Below are 26,154 nucleotides of genomic sequence, written 5' to 3' on the forward strand. Positions count from 1 at the left end.
GAGATGCCCCCTGCCTTTACCTGGCCAGCTCTCCTCCCAGGCCAGCTAAGTAATGAAAGTCAACAGAGTGCCTTCCCCTAGGAGGTTCACACCTCCCTTAGCATGTACCCCATGTGAAGAGATAGATAGGTCTGGGCCTCTTAACTTACAAGGCCTAAAGCCCACCAGATTATTATCAAGCCCCTTCTATCAGGTTCTATTTGCCTCTCAATCAGAAAACTTAATTGTAGCTTAGACAGCACCTTTCTTAGCTCCTCTAATAATGACTCTGTCCTTTGTTCTAGACCCTGTCTAGCGTACTTGGGCCTCATTCCTTTGTAATCATAACCTCTACTCTACCACCAATGGCTCTACTCCCAACCTGTGTGTACTGATGGTCCTCTTCCCCACTTAATGCTGTATAATTGTTCAAACCTGGTAAATGCCACTCTTAGGATCATTGGTTACTATCCTCACTCTGTCTTTTATGACCTTGTCTAAATATGATCAGAGTCGGCAAACTTGGAAGGCTTCCATAGCCTTGGCAACTCATGACGACAGCCTAGGGTGGTTACTGGCACCATAAACTAGAGTGTCAATTTGTTGGGTCAACAACAGGAGCCACTGTGCACTTGCTCCTCATGTGGGATCTCTGTCCTTAATGTGATGTACATTTTGATTTAATGCTATAACTAGTACTCAAACAGTATGTTTCACTTTGTGTTTCTATGTGGGTGCAAACTGTTGAAAACTTTATACTAAATTGATCTTCTGTATATAAAGAGAATTGAAAATGAATCTTGATGTGAATGGAGGGGGAGAGGGGAGGGTTGCAGGTGGGAGGGAAGTTATGGGAGGGGGAAGCCATTGTAATCCATAAGCTGTACACTGGAAATTTATATTCATTAAATAAATGTTAAAAAAAAGTTTTATTTATTTATTCGAAAGGCAGAGTTACAAAGCGTGACAGACACACAGACAGAAATCTTCCATCCTCTGGTTTACTCCCCTAAATGGCTGCAATAGCCAAAGCTCGGCCAGGCCAAAGCCAAAAGTTAGGAGCTTCTTTCAGATCTCCCACATGGGTGCAGGGGCCGAAAGACTTGAGCCATCTTCCCCTGCTTTCCCAGGCACATTAGTAAGGAGCTGGATTGGAAGTAGAGCAGCCTGGACCTGAACTGGTACTCATAAGGGATGCTAGTGCTGCAGGCAATGACCTAACCCACAATGCCACAATGCTCCTCCTGATGGTATAAATTTCTAAGTATTACTCTAGTTGTGTCTCACAAATTCTGAAAGGTTGTGTTTTCATTTTCATTCAACTAAAAGTACCCCTTTGGTTTCTCAGCTTGACCTATGTGTTATTTAGAAATCTGTTCATTATATTTGAAATTTTACAGATCTCTTGTTGAGTTCTAATTTAATTCCACTGTGTTCGGAGATGCACTTGTGTAATTTGAGTACTTTTTATTACATTTTATAACCTAGCATGTGGTCAATCGTGGTAAACATTTCATGTACAATTAAAGGACTGTGCATTCTGTTATTGGTGGAATGTGCTACAAAAGTCCACTAAGTCAAATTGGTTGTTCAAGTCTTCTGTTTCTTTGGTGATTTTCTGCCTACTTGTTCTATTAATGTTTGGAAAGGAGTATTAAAATCTCTGATTACAATTGTAAAGTTTTCTATTTCTCCTTATAGTACAATCAGTTTTACTTTATCTGTTTTCACATTGTATTATTAGGAACAAAAATGTTTGGGATTTTTGGGTCCTCTGGTTAATTGGCCTCTTTATCACTATATGATAACCTATTTTATTGCTGGTAGGTTTCTTTGTTTGCTTACTTGGTTGTTTGCTTTTGTAACTGAAATCTATTTTGTCTGATGATACCACATAAAGTCCCATTTTCATTTAACTAGGGTGAGTATGGTGTATCTTTTTCTTTTACCAATGTGCATCATTATATTTGTGCATTTTGTAAGTGACATATGGTTGCATTTTCTTTTTTATCTAGTCTAAAAGTTTCTGCCCTTAGATTGGAGTGTTTTGACCATTTACATTTTAAAATTTTTACGTGTTTATCCTTTTATGTCAGAGACTGAAGACAGAGAGATAAACAGACACAGAGCATGTGCCCATCTGCTGGATCATTTCCCAAATGCCTACAACAGCCAAGACCAGTCTGGGCCAAAAGTGGGAGCCAGAAACTCAATCCAGGTCTCCCACATGGTGGCAGGCAGGGATCCGGCTAATTGAGTCACCATTGGTGCCTCTCAAGATGCACATTAGCAGGAACCTGGGATTGGGAGCAGAACCAGGATTTGAACCTGTACAGTCCATATGGGATGCAGGCATCTTAAATGCTAGGCTAAACACCCACCCAAACCATTTATACTTAGCGTCATTATTCATTCAATCCATCATCTTGCTATTTGTTTTTATCAACCTCATCTGTTCTTTGTCTCCTTTTCTTCTTCTTTGTTCCTCCTCCTCCTCTTCTCTTCCCTTCACATTTATTATTTTGTAGATTTACTTTATCTTCTTTGTTGGCCTACTAGCTGCAACTCTTTGTATTGTTATTTTAGGGCTTGCTTTATGATGTATAGTATACAGCTTTAACTTATTCTAGCCTTCCTTCAAGAAATATTATATCGCTTCACATGTAATATAAAATTTTTACAGTAGTCTACTGCAATTTCCCCTGACTCTTACACTGTTGTTGTCATACAGGTCACTTAACCATGTGTTATTAAACCCCACAATGTGAGGCTACCTCAAAAATCTACAGAAAAATTGAATTAAATATAGGTTTATTTTTGGTACAAAAATTCTATGCATAGCTTTTTTCATAATACATATTTTTATGAGTTTTTTAAGACTATTCATATCCATGGATTTTAGTTTTTTTGCACTAAAACTTTTAATTCTATTTTCCTCAAACTTCTTGAAGTACTCTCATACATTATTTTTTCTTTAAATAGTCAAATATTGGGGCCTGGCCATGTGGCACAGCAGGTTTAGTCACCAAGTGAAATGCTGGTATCCCATATGAATGCTGGTTGGAGTCCCAGCTGCTCCACTTCCAATCCAGCTCCTTATTAGTGCACCAGAAAGCAGCGGAAGCTGGCCCATACCAGTCACGAGGGAGATCCAGATGGAGTTCCGTGCTCCTGCTTTTGCCTAGCCCAGCCCTGGTCATTGTGGCCATTTGGAAAGTGAAGCATCAGATGGGAGATGTCTCTGTCTCTCCCTCTCTCCCTGTATCTCTGCCTTTCAAATAAATCAATCTTTTTAAAAAATAGCCAAGTATATTTTAAGGAGATATTAAATAATAAGAAAAACATCTGCTATTTTACCAACATAATTGTTATAAGGTATTCTTCTTTCCTTTATGTAGATCCATATTTCCTCCTGGTGTTATTTTCCTTCAACATTAAGGACTTCCTTTAACATGTCTTAAACTGCAAGTCTTCTGGAAATGAATTATTTAGTTTTTGCATGACTGAAAAGTCCTTATTTTGCCTTTATATTTGGAAGGTACTTTTCCTTGGTGTAGAATTTTCTTTTTATCTGCACTTTAAAGATTGTGTCCACTCTGATGGTTTGGATATTGAATGTGCTACAAATGCTTGGCCCTCAGGTGGAGGAGATGGTGGAAATTTTAGGAGGTGAGTCCTACTGGGAGGCCCTTAGACCCTTGTGGAGATGCCCAGGGAAGGGAATTCTCATGAGAAGGCTGTTATAAAAGCCCCCGTTTGGGCCCACCCACTCTGTCTGCTTCCTGGCTTGCCGTGTGATCCTTCCTCCATATGAGCTTTGCCAATGCCATCTGCTATCTTCACCAGAGACCAAACCAGTGGAACTGCCCAGTCTTGGACTGACAATTTCAAAACTGTGAGCCAAATAAGCCTTTTCTCTTTATAACTTAATCGCCTCGGATGTTCTGTTACTGTAACAACAAAGCTTACATCCACTGTCTTCTCACTTGCATTGTTTTTGTTGAGAATTCTGCTGTCATATTTATCCTTGTTCCTGTATATGTAACTTGTCTTTTTTCATTGGTCATTTTAAGATTTTCCCTTTATCACGAATGTTGAACAATTTGGCTGAACTCCTTTGGTATGGTTATGTTGAACATTTGTTTTGTGTAGAATTCACTGAGTTTCTTAGATGTGTTGCTGTATAGTTTTCACTCAGTTTAGAAGTATTTTAACCATTATTTATTCAAACATTTTTTTGTCCCCTTCTTTTTCCTCCTCCCCTCTAAGGAATCCAATTACACATATTAAGGTCACTTGAAATCTCACTAATGTTCTTATTTTTTAATTTTGCCTCTGTGTTTCATTTTGTATACTTTCTTTTTAAATTTTTTTTTATAATCTTCCCTGTTAATACTGCTCTTGCTGTATCCCACAGGTTTTTTGTTTAAATTAATTTATTTGAAAGGCAGAGTTACAGATTGGTAGAGGCAGAAAGAGAAGTCTTCCTTCTGCTGGTTCACTCCCTAGATGGCCACAACAGCCAGAGCTACGCTGATCCAAAGCCAGGAGCCAGGAGCTTCTTCCGAGTCTTCCACATGGCTGCAGGGGACCAAGGGCTTGGGCCATCTTCCACTGCTTTCCCAGGACATAGCAGAGAGCTGGATCTGAAGTGGAGCAGCCAAGACTCAAACCGGCACCCATATAGGATGCCGGCACTGCAGGCAGTGGCTTTACCAGCTTTACCACAGTGTTGGCTCCCTATTTTGTATACTTTCTACTGTCATACGTTCAAAATCACTAGTCTTTTTATCTGCAGTATCTCACCTGTTGCTAACTCTATTTTGCACATTTTTCATCTCAGATATCACAGACTTGATTTGAAAAATTAGTTTTAGGTCTTTTCTATATCTTTCTCTGCTAAATTTTTCCAATATAATTAAATATTGAAATAATTAAATATTTAATATTAAAAATTAAATATTTAAAATATTAAAAAATATAAAAATATTTTTAAAATTAAAAATATTAAAAAATATTAAATATTTTCCAATATAATTAAATAACATAATTAAATATAATTAAAATAACATTTCCAGTGTTCTGTGTTAATTTTACTACCTTTGTTACTTTCAGATCCATTTTGCTTGGTTGATTTTTCTCCTCATTATGGGTCATATTTTCCTGCATATCTGGTAGTCTTGACTAGGTGCCCAGTAATGCTAATCTTATGGTTTTAGATGCTAGATATTTTTGTTTCCTCATAAATGCCTTTGTATTTTGGTCTGGAATGCAGTTAAATAACTTGGAAACATTGTATCCTTCTGGGTCTCACTTTTAAGTTTTATACGTGGAAGCAGAACTGTGTTTTTGACTAGTATTTCCTTATTACTGAAGCAAGAGCCTCCGTACTCTCCCCATCGTCCTGTGAATCATGCTGCTAGCCATCTGGCTTGGAGGAACAGGCACCATTTCCAGCCTGATGTGAGCACCAGGCACTGCTTCCTCTAATTCTCCAGATTGTTCATGCCCCAGTCTGGAGTGGTTTCCTCCTACACATATGCCAATCAGTACTCTACTGAATACCTCAGGTCTCCCCTAGATCTTCTAGGTTCTCTCGCTTTTTACCTCTTGTCTAGTATTCTGCCCTCCGAATTCTATCTGCCTTGTGTGTCTTCCAACCCATGGTGGTAGGGTCTGAAGCCTTGGTCCTTGAAGTACAAGTTCAGTTGTGCCCACAGTGTGTCTGCAAGAGGTCAAGTCTGACTCTTTACAGTAAAGAGAAGAACCTCACCTCACTGGCAGATGATTAGGAACACACAAAGTATCCAACATTTCTCACCATTTCAAAGCCTTTGGATGAATTTGCCTCTTGGTTGATACAGAGCCCATCCTGAATGGTGTCCAGGCACACCTCCCTCTTCATTCCGTCTCCATACTTTTGTCAGTATCTTCTACCCCTCTGCTCTCTCTTTAAGGTCCTGCTGTCTTAGAAGCAAACACTACAGATTCTTGGGCACCTGATCATCTTTGTCTCTGGCTTCATCCTGGAAGGGCAATGTTTGGTCATTACATTTTCTTAGATCAGTTTCCCTCACACTCCACAGAGTGGAACCATTAACAAGACCAAAAAGTCTTCCCGCTTCCAAGATGGACGAGTCTCATAGGAGAACTTAGGTTTATTTAACAAAGGCTCTGTTTCTCTATTTTGTCTTATCAAAGATTGTCTCCATTTTCTCTAAAGAGCGCAAGAAAGGACTGTGAGGAAAAGCAAACGAGAATGCCCTTTCTGTATCAAAGCTAATTTTCTTCAGGATAAAAAGTTAAATAAGCTTTTTAGGTGAGCCAAGAAATTCACCAAATCGATTTGATGAGGAATGTGTCTATTCCAAGCAACAGCATTCCATTGAGCCCTTATGTGTAACGCATAATAAAGAGTAACATGGAAAGACACTGTACTTAAGCAAATATGAAGTCAAAGGAGATTAATTCTTCCCAAATGTCCAATTTTTTTTATGTAGAAAGATTTGTATTTTTTAAACCAACTGCATATTTGTTGAGTGCATTTTCTTTTTTTTAATAAAGATATATTTTATTTATATGAAAGGCAGAGTTAGAAGCAGAAACAGAGAGAGAGAGAGAGAGAGGGAGAGAGATCTTCCATCTGCTGGTTCACTCCCCAAATGGCAGCAATGGCCAGGGCTGGGAGCTTCACTGGGACCTCCAATGTGGGTGCAGGTTCCATGGACTTGGGCCATCTTTTGCTGCTTTCTCAATGCATTAACAGGAAGCTACATTTAAAGTGGAGCAGCCAGGGCACCAACCAGCATCCATATGGGATGCAGGTATTGCAGGCTGTGGCTTAACAACACTTAACAGGTGTTGTAGGCTGCGCCACAATGCTGGCCCCAGATTTGTATTTTTATGTAGGCAAATCAATCAACCTTTTCTGGCAAGAAGTGGCAATTAATGTACACCTTTTTTTTTTATTGGTAAAATTTTTATGTTTATTGTATTTTTTTATTTTTTTTCTTTTTTTTAAACTTTTATTTAATGAATATAAATTTCCAGTGTACAGCTTATGGATTACAATGGCTTCCCCCTCCCATAACTTCCTTCCCAACAGCAACTCTCCCCTCTCCCGCTCCCTCTCCCCTTCCATTCACATCAAGATTCATTTTCAATTCTCTTTACATACAGAATATCAATTTAGTATAAAGATTTCAACAGTTTGCACCCACATAGAAACACAAAGTGAAACATACTGTTGGAGTACTAGTTATAGCATTAAATCAAGCACATTAAGGACAGATCCCACATGAGGAGCAAGTGCACAGTGGCTCCTGTTGTTGACCCAACAAATTGACACTCTAGTTTATGGTGCCAGTAACCACCCTAGGCTGTCATCATGAGTTGCCAAGGCTATGGAAGCCTTCAAGTTTGCCGACTCTGATCATATTTAGACAAGGTCATAAAAGACAGAGTGAGGATAGTAACCAATGATCCTAAGAGTGGCATTTACCAGGTTTGAACAATTATACAGCATTAAGTGGGGAAGAGGACTATCAGTACACACAGGTTGGGAGTAGAGCCATTGGTGGTAGAGTAGAGGTTATGATTACAAAGGAATGAGGCCCAAGTGCGCTAGACAGGGTCTAGAACAAAGGACAGAGTCATTATTAGAGGAGCTAAGAAAGGTGCTGTCTAAGCTACAATGAAGTTTTCTGATTGAGAGACAAATAGAACCTGATAGAAGGGGCTTGATAATAATCTGGTGGGCTTTAGGCCTTGTAAGTTAAGAGGCCCAGACCTATCTATCTCTTCACATGGGGTACATGCTAAGGGAGGTGTGAACCTCCTAGGGGAAGGCACTCTGTTGACTTTCATTACTTAGCTGGCCTAGGAGGAGAGCTGGCCAGGTAAAGGCAGGGGGCATCTCTAACAAGAAATTGACAGTTCTGCCTGCAATGTTGCTGACCCTACTTGACCATCCCCTCAGCTGCAGTGGCCACTTTGGAAGTTGGGCTGAGTGAAGGGCTTTTCAGCTTAGAGCCAATAAGATCTGTGGCTCTGACCTGGGCATCCTTCGACTCCAGGGCAGGTCCATTTCCAGTGATCTGACTCTTGGCAGAGCTGCCAGGGCTCTTCACAAGCTGACTTCTGCTGAAGCCCAGGCTTACCACATTGAAAGCCACTGCAGTGGACTGGCCTGTTGGGTCTCCTTGAGGGCAGATCACTGTACAGATCAGCCATTCATAGGCCTGCCACCCATTGCTTCTGATGCCTAGCTTTCTTTTCCTCCTGGTTTGTGTTCAAGCAGACCAGAGGATGCAAGTCAAGGGAGTGCCCAAGTCCCATCTCTAATCTTCGGTGGCCTGAACTACAAGTCTATAGTCACAGGCATGTTCTGTAGTAGTTTTTCTAAGGTAGACAATGCCCATGAGGAAAATTATATTCTCACTTGAAAACTTTCTTTCCCTTTGGTCTGAAAGGGAGGTTTTTTCTACTTACTGTATACTTGGCTGATGGCGAAGTGAATCTAGCTATGAGATTATTATTTAAGTTCTTATTTTGGCTATGCTATTACAGAAAAATGTTAGCCATCTCTTTTATAAGGGCTAAAGATTAAATTGTGCGTCCTACAGATTCCTTCATAATAGAATTAGTTTCCTACCTTGAGGAGAATAGAGAAATGAAAGAACAAGTTGGGCTTAGAATAGAGAAATGAGGGAGCAAGTCCTAGATCGCTTGCTGACATTAGCAATATCACATGAATACTTAGCAAACAGTTTCAACCATTAGATAACAACTTAAGAAAACATTTACCAGAAAGTCCAATGCCTTTTATAAATTTTAAGAATCATGTATTTGGAAACACCTCTTAAATATCTAACATGGTGTACTTTGTTTAACCAGTAAACTTAAGCACAACCATATAAAATGTTTTAAGTTTCTTTCTACCAACAAGTTTAAAACATATGATACACAGATTCAGGTCACACAAATTAAAATGTATCTTTGATTGATTTTAGCAGCTTAAATTTATGGACAATCTTATCGATAAGCCAATTAAAATAAAACTCTTAATAAAATTTTCCCATGTGTACATACAATATGTACACACATATAACATAGCATACTAAACCAATATAGCAATTTTAATAATAGCTTTTAAAATCTTTAACTCTTTTTGTAGATTGCCAATTGATTTGAATTGCTTTTTGTTTTTAGTAACCTCAGTTAACCATACTTTCTCTCAGTTGGTACTGTTAATACATTATTGGCTTCATCTGTTTACAGAGCCATCCCAAAGGACTGAATACAATAGAAGTGGCTGGAAAAAGTCCATAGGAACCTATAGGAGGACAGCTAAACACAGAACCAACAACGCTTTAGTTTTATGAACAGCAAATCATATATAACTGTGGATGACAAAAGACTTTAAGTCGCCGGTTTAAAATTATAAACTCATCAACCAACAAGAGGCACTTGCTTACTTCACAGTATTTTTGAAAGCACCTGTAGGATTTTACAAGTATTTAACCCTTTAGGCCTCTGGGACTTTCTCATTAAGATAACTATCATGTCTAGTAACACAAGATCATTAGACCTTTTTAATTCTCAAACATTTGTATTAATAGCATTTTCCATTATAGAAACTTAAAATTTGGTACCACATCACATCTTGACAGTACTTCTAATATAATCCAAATAGCCTGATTAGTTGGTGTCTCTATAAGATGAGAGACATAGGTCCTTCGATTTTTTCAGTTGGGCCCAAACTGGAAAAACCAAAGTCCAAGATTTACTGGAAATTTTAGAGTCCAGATTGTTTGAAACTTTGATTTTTTGAATGCCTGTCAAGAATGCCAAGAAGCCTCAAAATCCAAAATATCTGGTTGAAATAAGATTCCTTAAAATCATGACATAACATAGACCATATTTGATCATTGTTACAAGGTGATTATTCAAATCTTTGAAAATAAGCACATATTTAAATAACCCATAGCTCTTAATAAAAATTCAGCTGTTTTTGAACAATTAGAATTTAACAGACATCAAGAGAACATAATAGATTGCTTTAACACATTGCTTTAACAGAGCATCAGAGTTTAATTCTATGTCAAAGAGAAATTGAGCTTCCTGTGATCTTTTGCTGTGAGGTTTCCTTCCTTTACCTTCTTTCATATTGATGACCATGTTTCTGTGTTTCTGTGTGTAACACATCTTTAAGCATCTTGTGCAGGGCAGGCAACAAATTCTTTCAGTTTCTGTTTGCTATGAAAAGTCTTAATTTCACCTTCATTCACAAACGAGAGCTTTGCTGGATATAATATTCTGGGCTGGCAGTTTTTCTCTCTTAGTACCTGGGCTATGTCTCACCATTCCCTTCTAGCTTGTAGGGTTTCTGATGAGAAGTCTGCTGTGAGTCTAATTGGAGATCCTCTGAGAGTAATCTGACATTTCTCTCTTGCACATTTTAGGATCTTTTCTTTATGTTTCACTGTGGTGAGTTTGATTACAACATGTCGTGGTGAGGATTTCTTTTGGTCATGTTTATTAGGGGTTCTATAAGCTTCCTGTACTAAGATGCCTCTGTCCTTCTCCAAACCTGGGAAATTTTCTGCTAGTATCTCACTGAAAATGCCTTCTAATCCTTTCTCCCTCTCCATGCCTTCAGGAACTCCTAGAACCCGAATGTTGGGTTTTTTAATAGTATCCTGTAGATTCCCGACAATATTTTTTAGATTTCTAATTTCCTCTTCTTTTCTTTGGTTTGCCTGTTTCCTTTCCTGTTCTCTGTCTTCTAAGTCTGATATTCTCTCTTCTGCTTCGCCCATTCTGTTTTTAAGGCTCTCTAATGTGTTTGTCATTTGATCTATTGAATTCTTCATTTCATTATGATTTCTCGTCACTATCACAGTTTCTTGTTCTACTAGTTGTTTCATTTCATTTTGATTCCTCCTTAATATTTCATTTTCATGAGAGAGATTTTCTATCTTGTCCATTAAGGATTTCTGTAGTACGAGAATTTGTTTTTGAGAACTTCTTAATGTTCTTATCAATTTTTTGAGATCCGCTTCTTGCATTTCTTTTATCTTATCATCTTCATAATCTTGAATTGGGGTGTCTTTTTCCTTTGGAGGCTTCATAGTGTCTTCCTTGTTCTTGTTACCTCGGTTTTTGCGTTTGTTGTTTGGCATGTTAGAGATATTTGGTTTCTTCACTGTGGTGTTTTTTCTTGTTACACTATGGCTCTATATTAAGTGGACTGTCTGCTTTCGGTGGAGCCTTAGAGGCTTGAGATGAGTGTGGCCTGAGAGCTGTGTTTGGTTCCTCAGGGTTGAGGGTGTGTCAAAGATGACACTCCCAGGTTAGGTGTGGTAAATCTCTCTTTCTTTCTTTCTTTTTTTGATTCAAAAGGGAAGTAATTCCGCACAGCTGAACGTAATTGGAGGTAGTTAGCAGGCGAATGATATACCCACAGGAGCCAGAGATTGGAAGTTCTTTCCCAAGGACCACACAGGGAATCTGTGCTGCCCTCAGTGTGGGCTCCAATTCTCCTGCAGTCTCCCACTGGGTTGCCAAGTTAGATGCTAATCTCCTGTTATTTCACCCCTCCCCCCAGAGTCAGGTGTTTCTGCTAGGCTCAGGGCCGGTGCAGACCTGAGGTCGCCTTGCTTATGAGGTATGACCAAAATGGCGCCTGCTCTTTGTCTTGCTCGCCTTTGAGGGGTGAGTGGAGAGAGAGAAACTCGTGTCCGTATCGGTCACTTTTTTTTTTTTTTCCTCTCTCTCTTCTAGTTAGCCTGGTGAACTTTTCCCCACGGAGTTTCATGCCTTGTTCCCTCTAGTCTCCTCTTTCCGCTTGCCCGCTGGTGTCTCGGGCTGTTGAGGTTCGGCTCACCTCGCGTTGCAGCGCTGGTGTGTTGAGTCTGCCGCTGGTGTCCCGAACTTGGGCTCCCACGCTCTCCACGCAGGTCCACAGTGAATCACTAGTTCCAGAAGAGTTTCCTCTGCTGTTTCTTCCCCTACTCTTCCTTGACCCTGCAGTATCTCCACTTTTATTAACCTGTCTCTCGCCCGGACTAATAGTGTGCTCCCTTCCTATTCCGCCATCGTAATGTACACCTTTTCATCAAAAGCTAAACTTTATTAGCTGAAACTTTGTAGTTGTTGAAGATTTATTTATTTGAAAGGTAGAGTTATAGTTATAACGAGTAACATGGAAATACCACTGTACTTAAATATGAAGTCAAAGGAGATTTATTCTTCCCAAATGTCCAATTTTTTAAGTAGAAAAATTTATATTTTTTAAACCAACTGCATATTTGTTGAGTGCATTTTCTTTTTTTAATAAAGATATATTTTATTTATATGAAAGGCAGAGTTAGAAGCAGAAACACAGAGAGAGAGATCTTCCATCTGCTGGTTTTTTTAAAAAATCAATGATGTAGAAGTCAAGAGACCTAGACAATAATGCTTGCCTTTGTCATTTACTTTCTGTCTTCTTGGATAAGTCATTTCATATCACTGAGAGTGGTTTTCTTCATCAGGGTAAAGAAGACTTAATGCTCCAGAGATATCATTTGTAGTGGTTTAAAAATATGACAGCATCTAAAAATTATCTAATACTCCTCTCTTCAAGGGGTAGAAACTAATTTGTCTCTCATTGATTGTTATCTTAGTGACTTACTTCTAATGAATAAGAAAACATGGAAGGGAGCTGGCGCTGTGGTGTAGCAGGTAAAGCCACTGCCTGCAGTGCCGGCATCCCATATGGGCACCGGTTCAAGTCCTGGCTGCTCCACTTCAGATCCAGCTGTCTGCTATGGCATGGGAGGGCAACAGAGGATGGCCCAAATCCTTGGGCCCCTGCACCTAAGTGGGAGACCCGGAAGATGCTCCTGGCTCCTGGCTTCGGATCAGCGCAGCTGCAGCTGTTGCGCCTATCTGGGGAGTGAACCAGCAGATGGAAGACTCTGTCTCTCTCTCTCTGCCTCTGCTTCTCTGTAACTCTGCCTTTCAAATAAATTAATTAACTAATTAATTAAATCTTAAGAGAAGAAAAATGGAAGAAGAGATAGTGTGTCACTTTTAAGGCTAGGTCATAAAAGCATTGTGAAATCTTGCTGTCTTCCTCTGGGATCTTTTATTCTGAGGAAAGGCATCCTTTATGTCATGAAGATTCTCAAGCAATTCTCTGGAGATGCCTGTGTAACAAGGAACTGAGGCCTCTTCCCAAGAGCCAATGAGGAACTGGGGTGTCCTCCCAACAGCCAATGAGGAGCTAAGGCCTCCTGCCAAAAGCTATGTTGTTGAATCATCTTAGAAATCAATCCTCCAGGGGCCAGTGCTGTGCCAGCATCCCATATGGGCACCTGTTCAAGCCCTGGCTGCTCCACTTCTGATCCAGCTCTCTGCTATGGCCAGGAAAAGCAGTGGAACATGGCCCAAGTTCTTGGGCACCTACACCCACATGGGAGACCTGGAAGAAACTCCTGGCTTCGGATCAGCGCAGCTCTGGCCATTGCTTCCATCTGGGCAGTGAACCAGCGGATGGAAGACCTCTCTCTCTTTCTGCTTCTGCCTCTCTGTAACTCTGCCTTTCAAATAAATAAGTTAAAAAAGAGGAAGAGAAAGGGAGAAAGAAAGAGAGAGAAAGGGAAGGAAGGAAGGAAGAGAGGGAGGAAGGGAGGAAAGAAGGGAGGAAAAAGGAAAAGGCAAGGAAAGAAGAATCCTCTAGCCTGGGTCAAGGCTTCAGAGAATTACAGAAAGGGCTGCCAAATTGACTAATCTCAGACCTTAAGCCATAACTGTCTAGATAAGCTCCCTAATTCTTGACCCCTTGAAATCTTGAGATGGTAAATACCTATTTTGAATTTTGAGATAATTTGTTATGCAGCAGTAGAAAGCTAACATATCCTAGAACCTTTCAAACTCTTCTAGTGTATGGTTCTATACTTTAAATGTAGGAGGATGTATCTTAGTTGCCTGTTGCTTTTATTGACATTCCACAGATCATTTTTTGCCTGTTATTAAAGGCTCTTCCTTGAACAACCTGAATTCCATACAACAAAACATGTCAGAAAACTGAACAGTATTTTTGAATGAAGATATTTTTCTACTTGATATTTACTGTTTTGATTGTCTAAGTGGTTTCATAAAATGAGATCTTAGAAAATTTATTACCTGCCACAGAATTCTGGAGCAAGGAGGATTCTTAGGTCATTGGGTGGCCTTCAGAGGTTTATGGACCCCTTGACATTGTATGCAATGTATTGTGTTTACAGTATTTTCAAAATAGAATGTATAGCCTGGCGCCGTGGCTCAACAGGCTAATCCTCCGCCTTGCGGTGCCGGCATACCTGGTTCTAGTCCCGGTCGGGGCGCCAGATTCTGTCCCAGTTGCCCCTCTTCCAGGCCAGCTCTCTGCTATGGCCCGGGAAGGCAGTGGAGGATGGCCCAAGTCCTGGGGCCCTGCACCCGCATGGGAGACCAGGAGAAGCACCTGGCTCCTGGCTTCGGATCAGCGCGATGCGCCGTCCGCAGCGGCCATTGGAGGGTGAACCAACAGCAAAAAGGAAGACCTTTCTCTCTGTCTCTCTCTCTCTCTCTCTCACTATCTACTCTGCCTGTCAAAAAAAAAAAAAAAAGAATGTATATAGCTTTTATCAAATTTTATAGTCTTGGGCCTCCTATATCCTTCCCTCTCCAAAAAAAAAGTTAAGTCTCACTTATTGGTTTCTATTCCCACATGTCAGAATTCAGGTACAGAGAGGTGAGTGACCTACCTATGATTAGAGACAGAGCTCTCCTTTCTTTGTGTCTTTTTCTTTTTCTTTTCTTTTCTTTTTTAAACTAACAAAGCAAATAGCAGTCAGGAGGGGGCTCCAAGGAAAGAATTGCCCATGAAATTTGCCAATTCGGTCTTTTACACACAAAGTGACTACCTAGCTTTAACCAATCAGAGAAGAAGCAGAATAACAGCTGATGACCAATCAGAAGGCTGGTATAACAGCCAATCAGAGGTTGGGATAACAACCAATCAGAGGCAAGGATGAAGTCCATTAGAGGGGTAGGGATTGATAACCTTGTAAGGAGTGCTCAGGATAGAAAACTAAATGTTGCAGCCTGTGGGAGGAGGCAAGCGCCTTGTCCATTCTTAAAGGGACTCTGCCCCTTTTTCCATTCTGACAGAAACAAAGCTCTTCTGAGGCTTCACTCAGTGCTCATACCCCAATCTGCATGATAAATTCTATCTACAAAAGGTATCTCAGAGAAGAACTGGATGATTCAATGTCCTCAGGAGTCCAGACCTTCAAGATAGACCTTTATATTATTATTTTGTTACTACATGTCTTCTGCTCATTTAACTCATCCAGCAGTTTCAGGAAGGGAGTGGAATTGATCTCCCCAAAAGACCCTCCTATTGGCAATAATCTTCACTTGATTCTGTTCAGTTAAGCCTTTACGTTGATGCAAACAGGAGCTCTAAATGCTTTTTCACCATGATACCTACTAGAATCCAAAATACTCCACAGAAGAAACATATACTGCTTCTCTGACTTGGTAACTATGGGCATACCACTTGTCTATTTCTTCAATATTTTTTGAATGAAACTTAACCTCTGAGGCCGGCGCCGCGGCTCACTAGGCTAATCCGCCTGCGGCGCCGGCCCACCAGGTTCTAGTCCCGGTTGGAGCACCAGATTCTGTCCTGGTTGCTCCTCTTCCAGTCCAGCTCTCTGCTGTGGTCCGGGAGTGCAGTGGTGGATGGCCCAAGTGCTTGGGTCCTGCACCCGCATGGGAGACCAGGAGAAGCACCTGACTCCTGGCTTTGGATCGGCGCAGCGTGCCGGCCGTAGCAGCCATTTGGGGGTGAACCAATGAAGAGGAAGACCTTTCTCTCTGTCTCTCTCACTGTCTAACTCAGCCTGTCAAAAAAAAAAAAAAAAAAGAAAAAAAAGAAAAGAAAAGAAAAGAAACTTAACCTCTTCATAGTTATTTTACCTATATCTTCTGGAATTCAGCCATACATGAATAGTATCATCATAAATTAAGAGGTTTGAGTTGAAAGGCTACAAAAGTTAAGTTCTAATACTTATATTAGTTCAAGACACATTGTTCCTACTTAGAAGGAATATCACAGATGCCTGAAAAATACATATAAATAATTGATTGAAGACCTGGACCCCATCCTGCATCCTCTGTCTTGCACAGTGCTGGTCATTCAGTAGGTTCTCTTTAAATACTTCCTTACCAATTGCATTGAGGATTCACCATGGGCAAGCCTAGGCTGCTTAATGCCAAGAGAGCCCAGATTATAAATGGCCTTGCCTAAATGTATAGGAAATCCCAGTTCAGCCACTGACTTTTACACCTTCAGTTATGTGTACCTCAGCTTTCTCAGGACACTCACCCCATATGGATTTACCATCTATTCCCATCGTCATGTGTACCAGGACACACCTTTTTGCCTTGACCAAAGCTAGTTCAGAAAAGTTAAGACTGAAGTGACAATCCTGGGGAAACTGAGGCAGAAGAACCTACATACGCTGGTGCAATGAGCTACCCAGACAGGACTCAGTGTAACTCTGTGCTGTCCCTCCTCCCACGTGGCTCAGGAAAACATCTTCTGTGAGCAGTTCCTGAGCTTAGCCAAATGACCTAGCATCAGCTAGTCCTGGCCACCATGCAGGGGTCTGAGAGTTGCTGTCCTTCCTCTCCAAAGGTAGGGAGACTCAGAGCCTGAGACTCATCCCAGGATCTCTCAATGCAGATATTTCCAGCGTTATATCCTGACTTGTAAAACCATCTTTTGTTTTGGTAAAACAATCTTATAACATAAAGATAATGTCAGTGACTCATGTGCTGGTCAAGTATGTTTATTTTTCTATAAACAGAAAGATAGGGATATATTTAGCAGCAAGAAGGGAACATGTTTCATATTTTGATGATTTTTTTCCAAAAAGTAAAAATACTTCTATATTTAAAAGTAATTTTAAAATAACAGATTAGTTTTATCTAAGGAATGTCAGAGAAATCCTTTGACAAGGAAATTAAGTTTATTTTTGAGCATTCAAGGGGTTGAATTTAATTCTAGGTGGCAGTAAAGAAAAAAATCCTTGAAAGTTTTCTAAACAAGAACTATGGTAAGATTTTATAAAAGGAAAACATATTCAATAAATTATATATTTTTTTAATATTTATTTATTTATTGGAAAGAGTTACACAGAGAGAGGAGAGGCAGAGAGGTCTTTCATGCGATGGTTCACTCCCCAACTGACTGCAATGGCCAGAGCTGCTCCGATCCGAAGCCAGGAGCCAGGCGCTTCTTCCGGGTCTCCCACATGGGTGCAGGGGCCCAAGGATTTGGGCCATCTTGTACTGCTTTCCCAGGCCATAGCAGAGAGCTAGATTGGAAGTGGAGCAGCCGGGACTTGAACTGGCGCCCATATGGGCTGCCGGCGCTTCAAGCCAGGGCGTTAACCCTTTGTACCACAGTGCTATCCCCCAACAAATTATATTTTTAAAACAACAGAGTGGAGCAGGTGTTTGCTGCAGTGGTTAAGATACCACTTGGGATATCAGTGCTTGGTTTTGAGTCCCAGCTCCACTTCTAATCCACTTCCTGCTAAGGTGCACCTGGGAGGCAGCAGATGATGGCACAAGTACCTGGGTCCCTGCCAAACACATGGGAGACCAGTACTGAGCTTCTGACTCCTGACTCCTAGCCCTGCCTGTTGTAGGTATTTGGGGAGCGAATAAGCAGATGGAAGATCTTCCTCTGTCTCTCTGCCTTTCAAATAAAAGGAAAATGAATAAATTAAAAACAGAGAACAAGGGAAACAGGAGGAAAATATCCTTTTAGTAGTGATACAGAATAAGCCCTAAAACTGGCTGAAGGAGTTGTTATGGAACCCCTCAAAACTGGGTCCACTCACCTTACGCACAGATAGCCAATCACTGACTTTGGTGGTAGGAAAATGGAGGTGTCAAATACAAAGCGCAGAGCCAGGATCCAGGCAGCTGTCAGTTCCGGGGCTCCCTGCGGGTTAGGGGCTTGGGTTTCTTACAGATTGACCTTGGGGCTCAGAGGCGCATGTGCAGCTCATGTCCAGGGTCCTGGTTGGTCTGCAATGCTCGTGACCTTCCTTCAGTTGGTCAGCAATACCATGTCTTTTAGGGAGGTTTTCTGATGGCAAAGTGGGCTTCAGTCAGTCTAGGGGCTACCTGCTGGTGGTAGTTACTTTTTACTCTGGGTCTGGAGTTCCTGGTAGAGAAATCCCCCGAGACAAGAATGAACATTAAGACGTTATCCATTGGAGAAAGAAATGATCTCAGGACTCTTGGTGATTAGAACCAGTGATCCGGGAGTTTATAGGGCTGTAGGCTACCTTGCTCCCTTGATTCAGTGAGTTGATTTTAAAAACAGCACAGGGAAACTTTGAGCTAAGGGAAGAGGCTGGGGGACGGAGACCCCATGGTCTAGCATCTGCATCCCAGGCATCGTAGAGGAGCTGGGTTTCAGTAGTGATGGCATCACAGAACCTAGGAAGGCTTTTCTGACCTTCCCCTGAGGCGCGCCTTAAGATCGTCAAGTGAGAGGCACACTCCCTATACCAACAGAAAGGGAATGTCCTCATCGCTGAAGACACGGGGACATGGAAAGGGAACCAAACAAAAAGACCCAGCTAAATCCCACTGTCCCCACACACAACCCCGTGTGTCACCATTTGATCACTCTGTTTCCAGAACTATTTACATCTTCAGCAACTCTGGCATAAAAATACACAGATTTAGTGGTGTCTTTGGGTCTTCATTTCTTCAGGAAGGCTCCTCTGTCATGTGAAACTTCAATACGTTTTGTGTGTTTCTCTCTTATTAGTCTGTCTTTTGTGATAGGGACCTCAGCCATGAACCGAGACTGGATGAAGACAAGATATTTTTCCTTCCTTCCAGTGGAAGTCTTTGAATCTACCCAGAAACTCTGATCTGAAGGTTCAGAAGTTCACAAAAAATGAAGTAATTTAAGAAAACAAATGTGGTTTTGGTGGTTGCATCGAGGAAACCTATCTACTGTAGACCATGAGGAAGACGTGTGGCTCCCAGGGAGAATCAGTAGCATTGAGCTATGATCATTTTTGCTATCTACAAATGACTTCAGATGGGATTTTTCAAAGCCGAGTCAAAATATGCGCTGTAGGATTTGAATTATTTTTGTAATAGTAATATTAACATTTAAATTGTGAGTTTCACTGGGAAAGCTGTCTGAATTTCAGCTTTCTAAAAGGATTAGAGATTTTGATTCTGCATGCAGGACATCAAGCATGTGTTGATTATGAATTAACAAAGCAACAGTTAAAGGAAATACACATATAGAAGACATAAAAGTACATAACAGCCAAGTTAACAAGCACACATCATGTATCTTTCACTAGCTAGTGTATTATTGTTGGAGCTTAAGAAATATTTAGGGGGCAGACATTTGAGGTAGCTGTTAAGCTGCCATTGGAGGTGCCCATATTCCATTAGCAGGGTGCCTGGGTTTGAGTCCTGGCTCCACATCCCAATCCAGCTCCCTGCTAATTCATTTCCCAAGAGGAAGCAGGTGCTGGTTAAAGTATTTGGGTCCCTGCCACCCATGTGGAGAACCCAGATTGAGTTCAGGGCTCCTGACTTCAGCCTGACCCAGCTTGGCTCTTGCTGGCATTTGGGGAATGAACCAGCAGGTGGGAGATATCTCTCTCTCTCTCTTTCTCTCTCCCTCATTCTGTTTCTGCCTTTCACATAAAAATGGGAAAACAGGAATATTAGCTATTATAAAACAAGGCTTATCAATGGACTTGGAGCAATTTTGTCACACTAATCAAAGGATAACCGAGAATGCTTCATTTGATTCTTTTATTTTGTAGGTATTATTACTTGGCATTCAGAGCACATCAGACGCCTCCTCCCAGCAAAGAGAGCTGCGTTGCTATCTTGGAAAAGTCCAGATTAGAACACTGGGTTCTGGGAAAAACAAAGGTACCACTTTCTTTATTGTTGAGAGGGTCACCTGTAGTGCTTTACTGTTTGCCTTTGTCCCTTGCTGACATCAGCGACAAAAATAGCTCTGTGAACTGTGTAGCTGAGCAGGCAAGACCCCACCTAATAGTGACTTTGCTGGTCTGGAGTCAGGAGCCCAGAGACATTTGGGACCAGACGAAGCAGTTTTGTTCACTGTGCTGTATGTGAAATCAAGGGCCATTTAGCATTTCTAGAATGAGGTCTTTGAGCTGACTTTAGCATGTCCCCTCTGTCAGCACTATTATTCTAGTACCACGTATAAATACATAAATCCTATTAATGGCAGTGATGGACCTGTTTAGACTTTTGTCTGTGTTTTCTTTAGACACATCTTGCATTTATTTATTGCATTCCCTCATTATTAGTTTTGTCATGTGTAGTTTGTCATTTGGGAGAACATCATGTCCCCGCTGGATCCCAGGTTTGGATAGTACATCCTATAAAGCCAGCCTTGGCCTATGTGTGGGTGGCAACGCCACTGCTTCTCAGCAGAAATTAGATCACTGTGGGTCATTTGGGTCCTTCTCCCTTCAAACTGCCTCTGTTGGCCGTGGGCCACTCCTGGTGCTTGGCATAGCCACCAGAAGCTGTGGGGGAAAGAGAGTGGAGCTCCAGCTGGGCAAATAGAGCTGCTGGCTGGCAGGTGGCAGGCCTGCAGAGCGCCTGTGTAGTCAGTGACCAGGGATCGGCTCCACTGAGGAACTGGATTTGCCCCCAAGAAGTCAGTAACGTGAGCACCTGTCCAACCACTGTAAACTTTGTGTAGGTAACAGTTTTAATATTTACATTCAGAAAATGCTGAAGTAGATTGGCCTATTTGTAATGCTCAAACCAATGTCTTGTTTCAGGTTTTTCTCAAATATTACCATGTTGAGCAATTAAATTTGCTACTGCAAGAAGTCCTGGGCAGAGTGGTTGTGCTGCAGGCATATACCAAGGGCTGGCTCGCGGCCAGGAGATACAAGCGAGTCCGAGAGAGGAGAGAGAAGGGGGCCACGGCCATCCAGTCAGGTGAGTCCTTCTGAGAAACACTGCCCTGAGCCTGGCATTGCATTTAGTGCTGGGGCTGTCACCTGTCGCGCTCTCTGTAGTTGTTCCCCTTTCTTCCTCCTTTCTTTCTTTCCTCCTTGTTTCAGGCAACATTTATCAAGTGTCAGTGGCGGGGCGAGTGCTGGGGATACAAGTAGCCATGAGAAGCCTGTCTCGGTCTCCAACCAGGGGGAGAGGCAGACCAGTCACCCAACACCCACCACCCACTGTGATGGGTGGGAAGACGCAGGCAGGAAGAGTGGGCCCGTGATGGCAACCCCCACTCCTGCAGCCATCGGCCCCGACTCCTTAAATGACAAACACAGTATGCTTCCAGCCCGTGAGCAGGTTTCCCGTCGCACAGTCACTAATGCCATTTCCAGAAGGCTTTTCCATCCCACATGGAACTGGTGAGCCTAGGGGGAGAGTCGCCAGGAGTGTCCTAGGGGGAGAGTCGCCAGGCCCGTCAGTGCCTCTCGGATGCCATGCCTGTGTCACCTTTGCCACACACAGCACTGGTGCCCCTGCGCCAGTGTTGTGAAAGCACCAGATCTCCAACAGAGTGGACGATTTCCTTTGTGCCCTCCTAACCTGGAGTCACGATGTGCCTCAGGCCTCCTGGGACGTCATGAGCTCCCCCAGCTGCGCGTCCGCGTTCTGATGCTCAGGCTGAGGTGGGGGAGCCAAGCCCCTCCTACTCCCAGGGCCAGGAGGGGGCTTAGTGCTCAGCTCCTCATCTAAAGGACTTAACCCTCCCGGTCAGTTCATTTCTTTCTTCTCTCCTCTGTGCCTTCTCCCTTCCCTGCAGAAATTTCCCCCTCCCTTAGCATATGAGCGAAGTCCAGAAAGTTTACTGAGGGGAGAGTATCTGGTACAGTGGTTGAGATTCTGTTTGGGATGCCCACGTCTGATACTGGAGTGCCTAGTTCGAGTCCCAGCTCTCCTTCTGATTCCAGCTTTCTGCTAGTGCTCACTGTGGGAGGCAGCAGGTGGTGGCTCAAGTACTTGGGTCCCTGTTACCTGCATGGGAGACCCAGGAGATTCCAGGTTTTGGCCTAGAATGGCTTTCGCAGTTGTGGGCATCTGGGGAGTGAACCAGTAGATGGGAGATCTGTCTCTGTCTCCCTGCCTTTCAAATAAATGAAAAATAAATAAAGTTTTAAAAAATTATTTGAAATCAAGAAGTTTATGGGAATAGAATTTAAAGTATGAGTTTATTTTGGTACAATTTATTTTTCATAATAGGTAGAAAATATCTATTATAAACAAACTGCATGGATTGCAAACTTTTTTTTGCATCAAAGTAAACTCACAGGATAGGCAATGTGGGGCAGTCGACTAGGCTGCCACTTGGGGCAACTGTATCCTGTATCTGAGTGCTGGTTGGAGTCCCTGTTTCTCCACTTCCAATCCAGCTTCCTGCTAATGTACTTAGGAAGGCAACAAAGGATAGCCCCAGTGCTTGGGTCCCTGTTCCTCAGGTGGGAGATCCAGGAGTTCCTGGCTCCTGGCTTTGGCCTGACCCAGTCCCAGCTGTTGAGGGCGTTTGGAGAGTGAACCCACAGATGGAAGATTCCCCCCCCCCCTCTGTTGTTCTTTCAAATTAATTAATTGATTACAAATAGACTCCGCCTTTTACTTCCGTTGTCCCTGAACTTGTTGAAGGACCCTCATCATCCTGTTTTAGAGTTCACCCCCACAGGGCTAGTGCTGTGCTTCTTAGTTTCCTCCTGCACTCCCCCTCTTACTCTTTTCTCTCCACCAACTTTCATGTTTATAGATTTTTCCCAAATAAGAATTACTGAAAGAGGCCATTCCCGGGCTTTCCCACATCCGCCCAAGCAAGCCCTCCTAACCCACACCATATCCCTTAGAATGGCAGGGAGCGACTTCACCCAGGGCTGGGAGTACCATGTGATCCGTAAGTGGAAGCCAGGGTGTTCTGGAAAAATAACTCAGAGGCATGTTACAGACCACGCCATGAGTACAGAGAGTCCCCTCTCCTCCGCTGTGGCACACGTATCTGCTTATTTTGTTCAGCGAGAAAGCCGGAGGGAGGCGGCGAGGGGTAATAGATTGGAGGGGAAAACAGCTTATATCAATTCCCTGGCACGTTCCTAAATTAGTGTCATTCCCAGCACATGGTTTTATATTTTTAGCCTGGAGAGGATATGATGCTCGGAGGAAATTTAAGAAAATAAGCAACAGAAGGAGGGAGTCTGCTGTTCATATTCAAGCAGGTAATTAAAACATCATTTCTACAGTGTCCACTTGAAATGTTCTGTGATTAAGTTCTAGTGAGCTTAGCAAAGAGGGAAGGTTAATAACTCAGTAGCACGAGGCTGGGTCGAGGGTTCTAGCGGGGGTCCTCACACTGGTTCTGACATGCCCCCCCCCCCAACCCCGCGTGATCGTGATGAGGCTGACAGTCACATGTGTTGTCCTACGTGGCTAAGGGTGCTCCAAGCAGGCACTCGTACAGTACTGATTCCTAGAAGGGAAACCGAGGCATGGAGAAGTGAAATAAGGCTTCCAGGTCTCACAGCTTGTGGGTGGCAGAGTTAGCATTCGGACGTAAGCAGTTCAGTGGGGTCCCCTTTTCCTGCTGTCAGCTGAGCACATCTCTTTCCCCTTAGCATCACTTCCTCCTTCTCTGTTAAATGAGGACACTGGATCAAAGTGTCTGGAAGTAGCTTTCAGCCTTGGAATTCTCTGATTATATGCAAGACCTGTCTCTCAGTATCACAACGGAATAACTCAGGGCCTCCCCCAGCCACTTGAGTTTCCAAAGCCAGGCCTGTGTGTGGGTAGCCTGGGTCCTGTGGGCCCCACAGAGTGAGCACACAGAGGCGCTGGGGGCTCAGCTTGCCCTTGGCAGCCTGAAGGCCACAAGCTCCGGTTACTGGCTCATCCGTCCATTGCCTGGCTCTCGGGTCACTCTGCTCTTCTGCAAATGTTACTTCCACCATGGCTGCCAGCCCCCGCTCCCTCCCTCATTTGAAGCTGCGTGGTCCTAATTGAGGATCTGGAAGGAACAGGCCCCTTGAGCATGCCAGGAGCTCAGGGAGCCCAAGAAATTGGAGATGGAATGAGAGAGAAGCAGCCAGGCCAGCGGGCTCAGCAGCCGGGAAGGAGGTAGGATTTCAGATATCCCCAAGCTAGAAACAAGCTCTTCAGTAAAACAGCTGCATCTTTTGCAAGTGGGCCCCTGCTCCAGGAACACTTCTCAGACCCCTCCTAGGCCGCAGTAGACCTGATGTCTTCATTCACAACTAAAATACTTGGGAGTAGGGGTGCCATTTAAATGCAAATGTGTCATTTTTAACACCCCTCCCCCAGGAATTCTAAGCTCTACCACTTCAAAGCCTCAGAAGGGGAATGCAATGCTGGTTACAGCTTAGCTTAGAGACAGCTCAACCTGCATCGCTGCTCCTTCCTTGCAGGCCTCTTTCCTCCCCCCACCCAACCATGATTTCTGATCTTACAGTTGGGCCCAAAGCCCAACGTGCGTTAACATAGAAACTTTGAACATATATACATGGTTGATCCAGAGTCCACTACATTAAAAAAAAATCACAAATCCAGCTTTCTTTATTTGGAAAAAACCATCTTCGGAGGGATTGCTGTTGTGCACTCTGTTTCTGTCACAGGAACGCTGCATGGAAACAGAGATGAGCGTGTCTGTCATCACAATGTCGGGACAGTGGCAACTGCATCTTTGCACTGGCGTGCCCACAGGGAGGGTCATTTTGCTTAGTGGAACTAGACAGGAGCTTCTTTAAGGTACCTCCTTTGTTGTAGCTTTGCAAGTGCACCCTTCCTTCGCCTCACAGCCAGCGTTCCCACTTGTCACACTTGCATGAACCCAGCCTGCAGGGCCTTGGGCAGCCACAAAGGTGGCACTGATGCCACAGTGTGGCAAAAGCAGACAGAGTCTCTACCCTGTAGGCAATACCCTGGACAGGAGTGGATGCCCTGGTTTTGTGTTGGTGGCAAAAAAAAAGATGCACAGGTAGGGTGATGCCCTCGGCGGTTTTGTGAGCAGCTGACTTTTACTTGAGGGCATTTTCCTTATCTTTGGATAGGAAGGCAGTTGTGTTTGTCTAAACAGCAAATCAGTTCACTCTGACTTTTCTCTCTGGGGCTGTGATTTTCCCAAAGCAGAATCTTGTGACCTTCCCTTCGTACCAGGGGGACATTTTTGAATGGGACAAGACCCAGCTATGGCCCTCCGCTTACTGTTGAACCCTGCAGGAAGTAGCTCAGGGATGCTCTGCTAGCGTAGCCATTCCTGGTTGTTTTCTAAGGTTATTCTCTAATTTATTATTTTTTCAACAAATCATTTTGTTTGAAATTTAGATCCTGTGGGATGCATCTGTTTGTATTTCTAGCTCTGGCCCTTGGTCTTTTCTTTTTAATGCTGTTGCTAAGATATGTTATATATTTTTAAAAGAGCAGCCCTTGAAATTTAGGAAGCATTTGGCCTACATGTTGCCACAGAGCAGCACATATTGAAATTTGTTTTCCTTTCATCTCCTTCCCAATAAAAGCAGCCGCTCGGCTTATCCCTTTAGCTTCCTCAGAACTTCCTTTCAGAATCCCCGATCTATTACGGCACATTCACATACCAGAAACAAGATGCCTTTTCATGCTGTCAACCTTTTTCATCTGAAATGTAAATTAATTCTTGCTGGTATGCCTTGACAGAGATCAAAGTCGGGGTATTAACCTTGCCAGGGCTTTCTCCTCCTAAGGACTGGGCGACCACCGCTAGGAGCCGGGTGTCCCTGCTGCAGGTCCTCCTCCAGGCAGCCCTCGGTCTCGGTCTCGGAGCCACCATTTCAAAGGCTCTGCATCATAGCTGCCTTAAACTGGGTGACGGATGCTCTGCCTGGCCCATTCTTGAGTGATGAGCCTGCTTGCTTGAATTGTGGGCCAACCACCCAGATTCCAGAGGCTGGGCTAAGTGGTTCTGACAGTGAGAGAGCTTTGTGTGATGGAGGGAGGGTCGAGGGTCGGGGCTGCAGGCTGGAAACCCTTCCCCTTAGCTCAGTAGGTCATTTCTTGCCTGTCAGTCTTTGAGGTAGGCCACAT

At 43.0% G+C, this 26,154-nt stretch overlaps 1 protein-coding gene across 1 annotated transcript in view; it reads left to right on the forward strand.

Annotated features, from left to right (window-relative positions):
• Window positions 1–26,154, forward strand: part of MYO3B (myosin IIIB) — a 331,588-nt gene that overhangs the window by 290,391 nt on the left and 15,043 nt on the right. Inside the window, exons 26-27 of the mRNA XM_062196326.1 lie at window positions 19,878–19,989; window positions 20,880–21,042. Coding sequence (XP_062052310.1) covers window positions 19,878–19,989; window positions 20,880–21,042 — 275 coding nt within the window. The remainder of the gene's footprint in view (window positions 1–19,877; window positions 19,990–20,879; window positions 21,043–26,154) is intronic.

Source organism: Lepus europaeus, chromosome 1 (assembly GCF_033115175.1).
Source record: "Lepus europaeus isolate LE1 chromosome 1, mLepTim1.pri, whole genome shotgun sequence".
Taxonomy (NCBI): domain Eukaryota; kingdom Metazoa; phylum Chordata; class Mammalia; order Lagomorpha; family Leporidae; genus Lepus; species Lepus europaeus.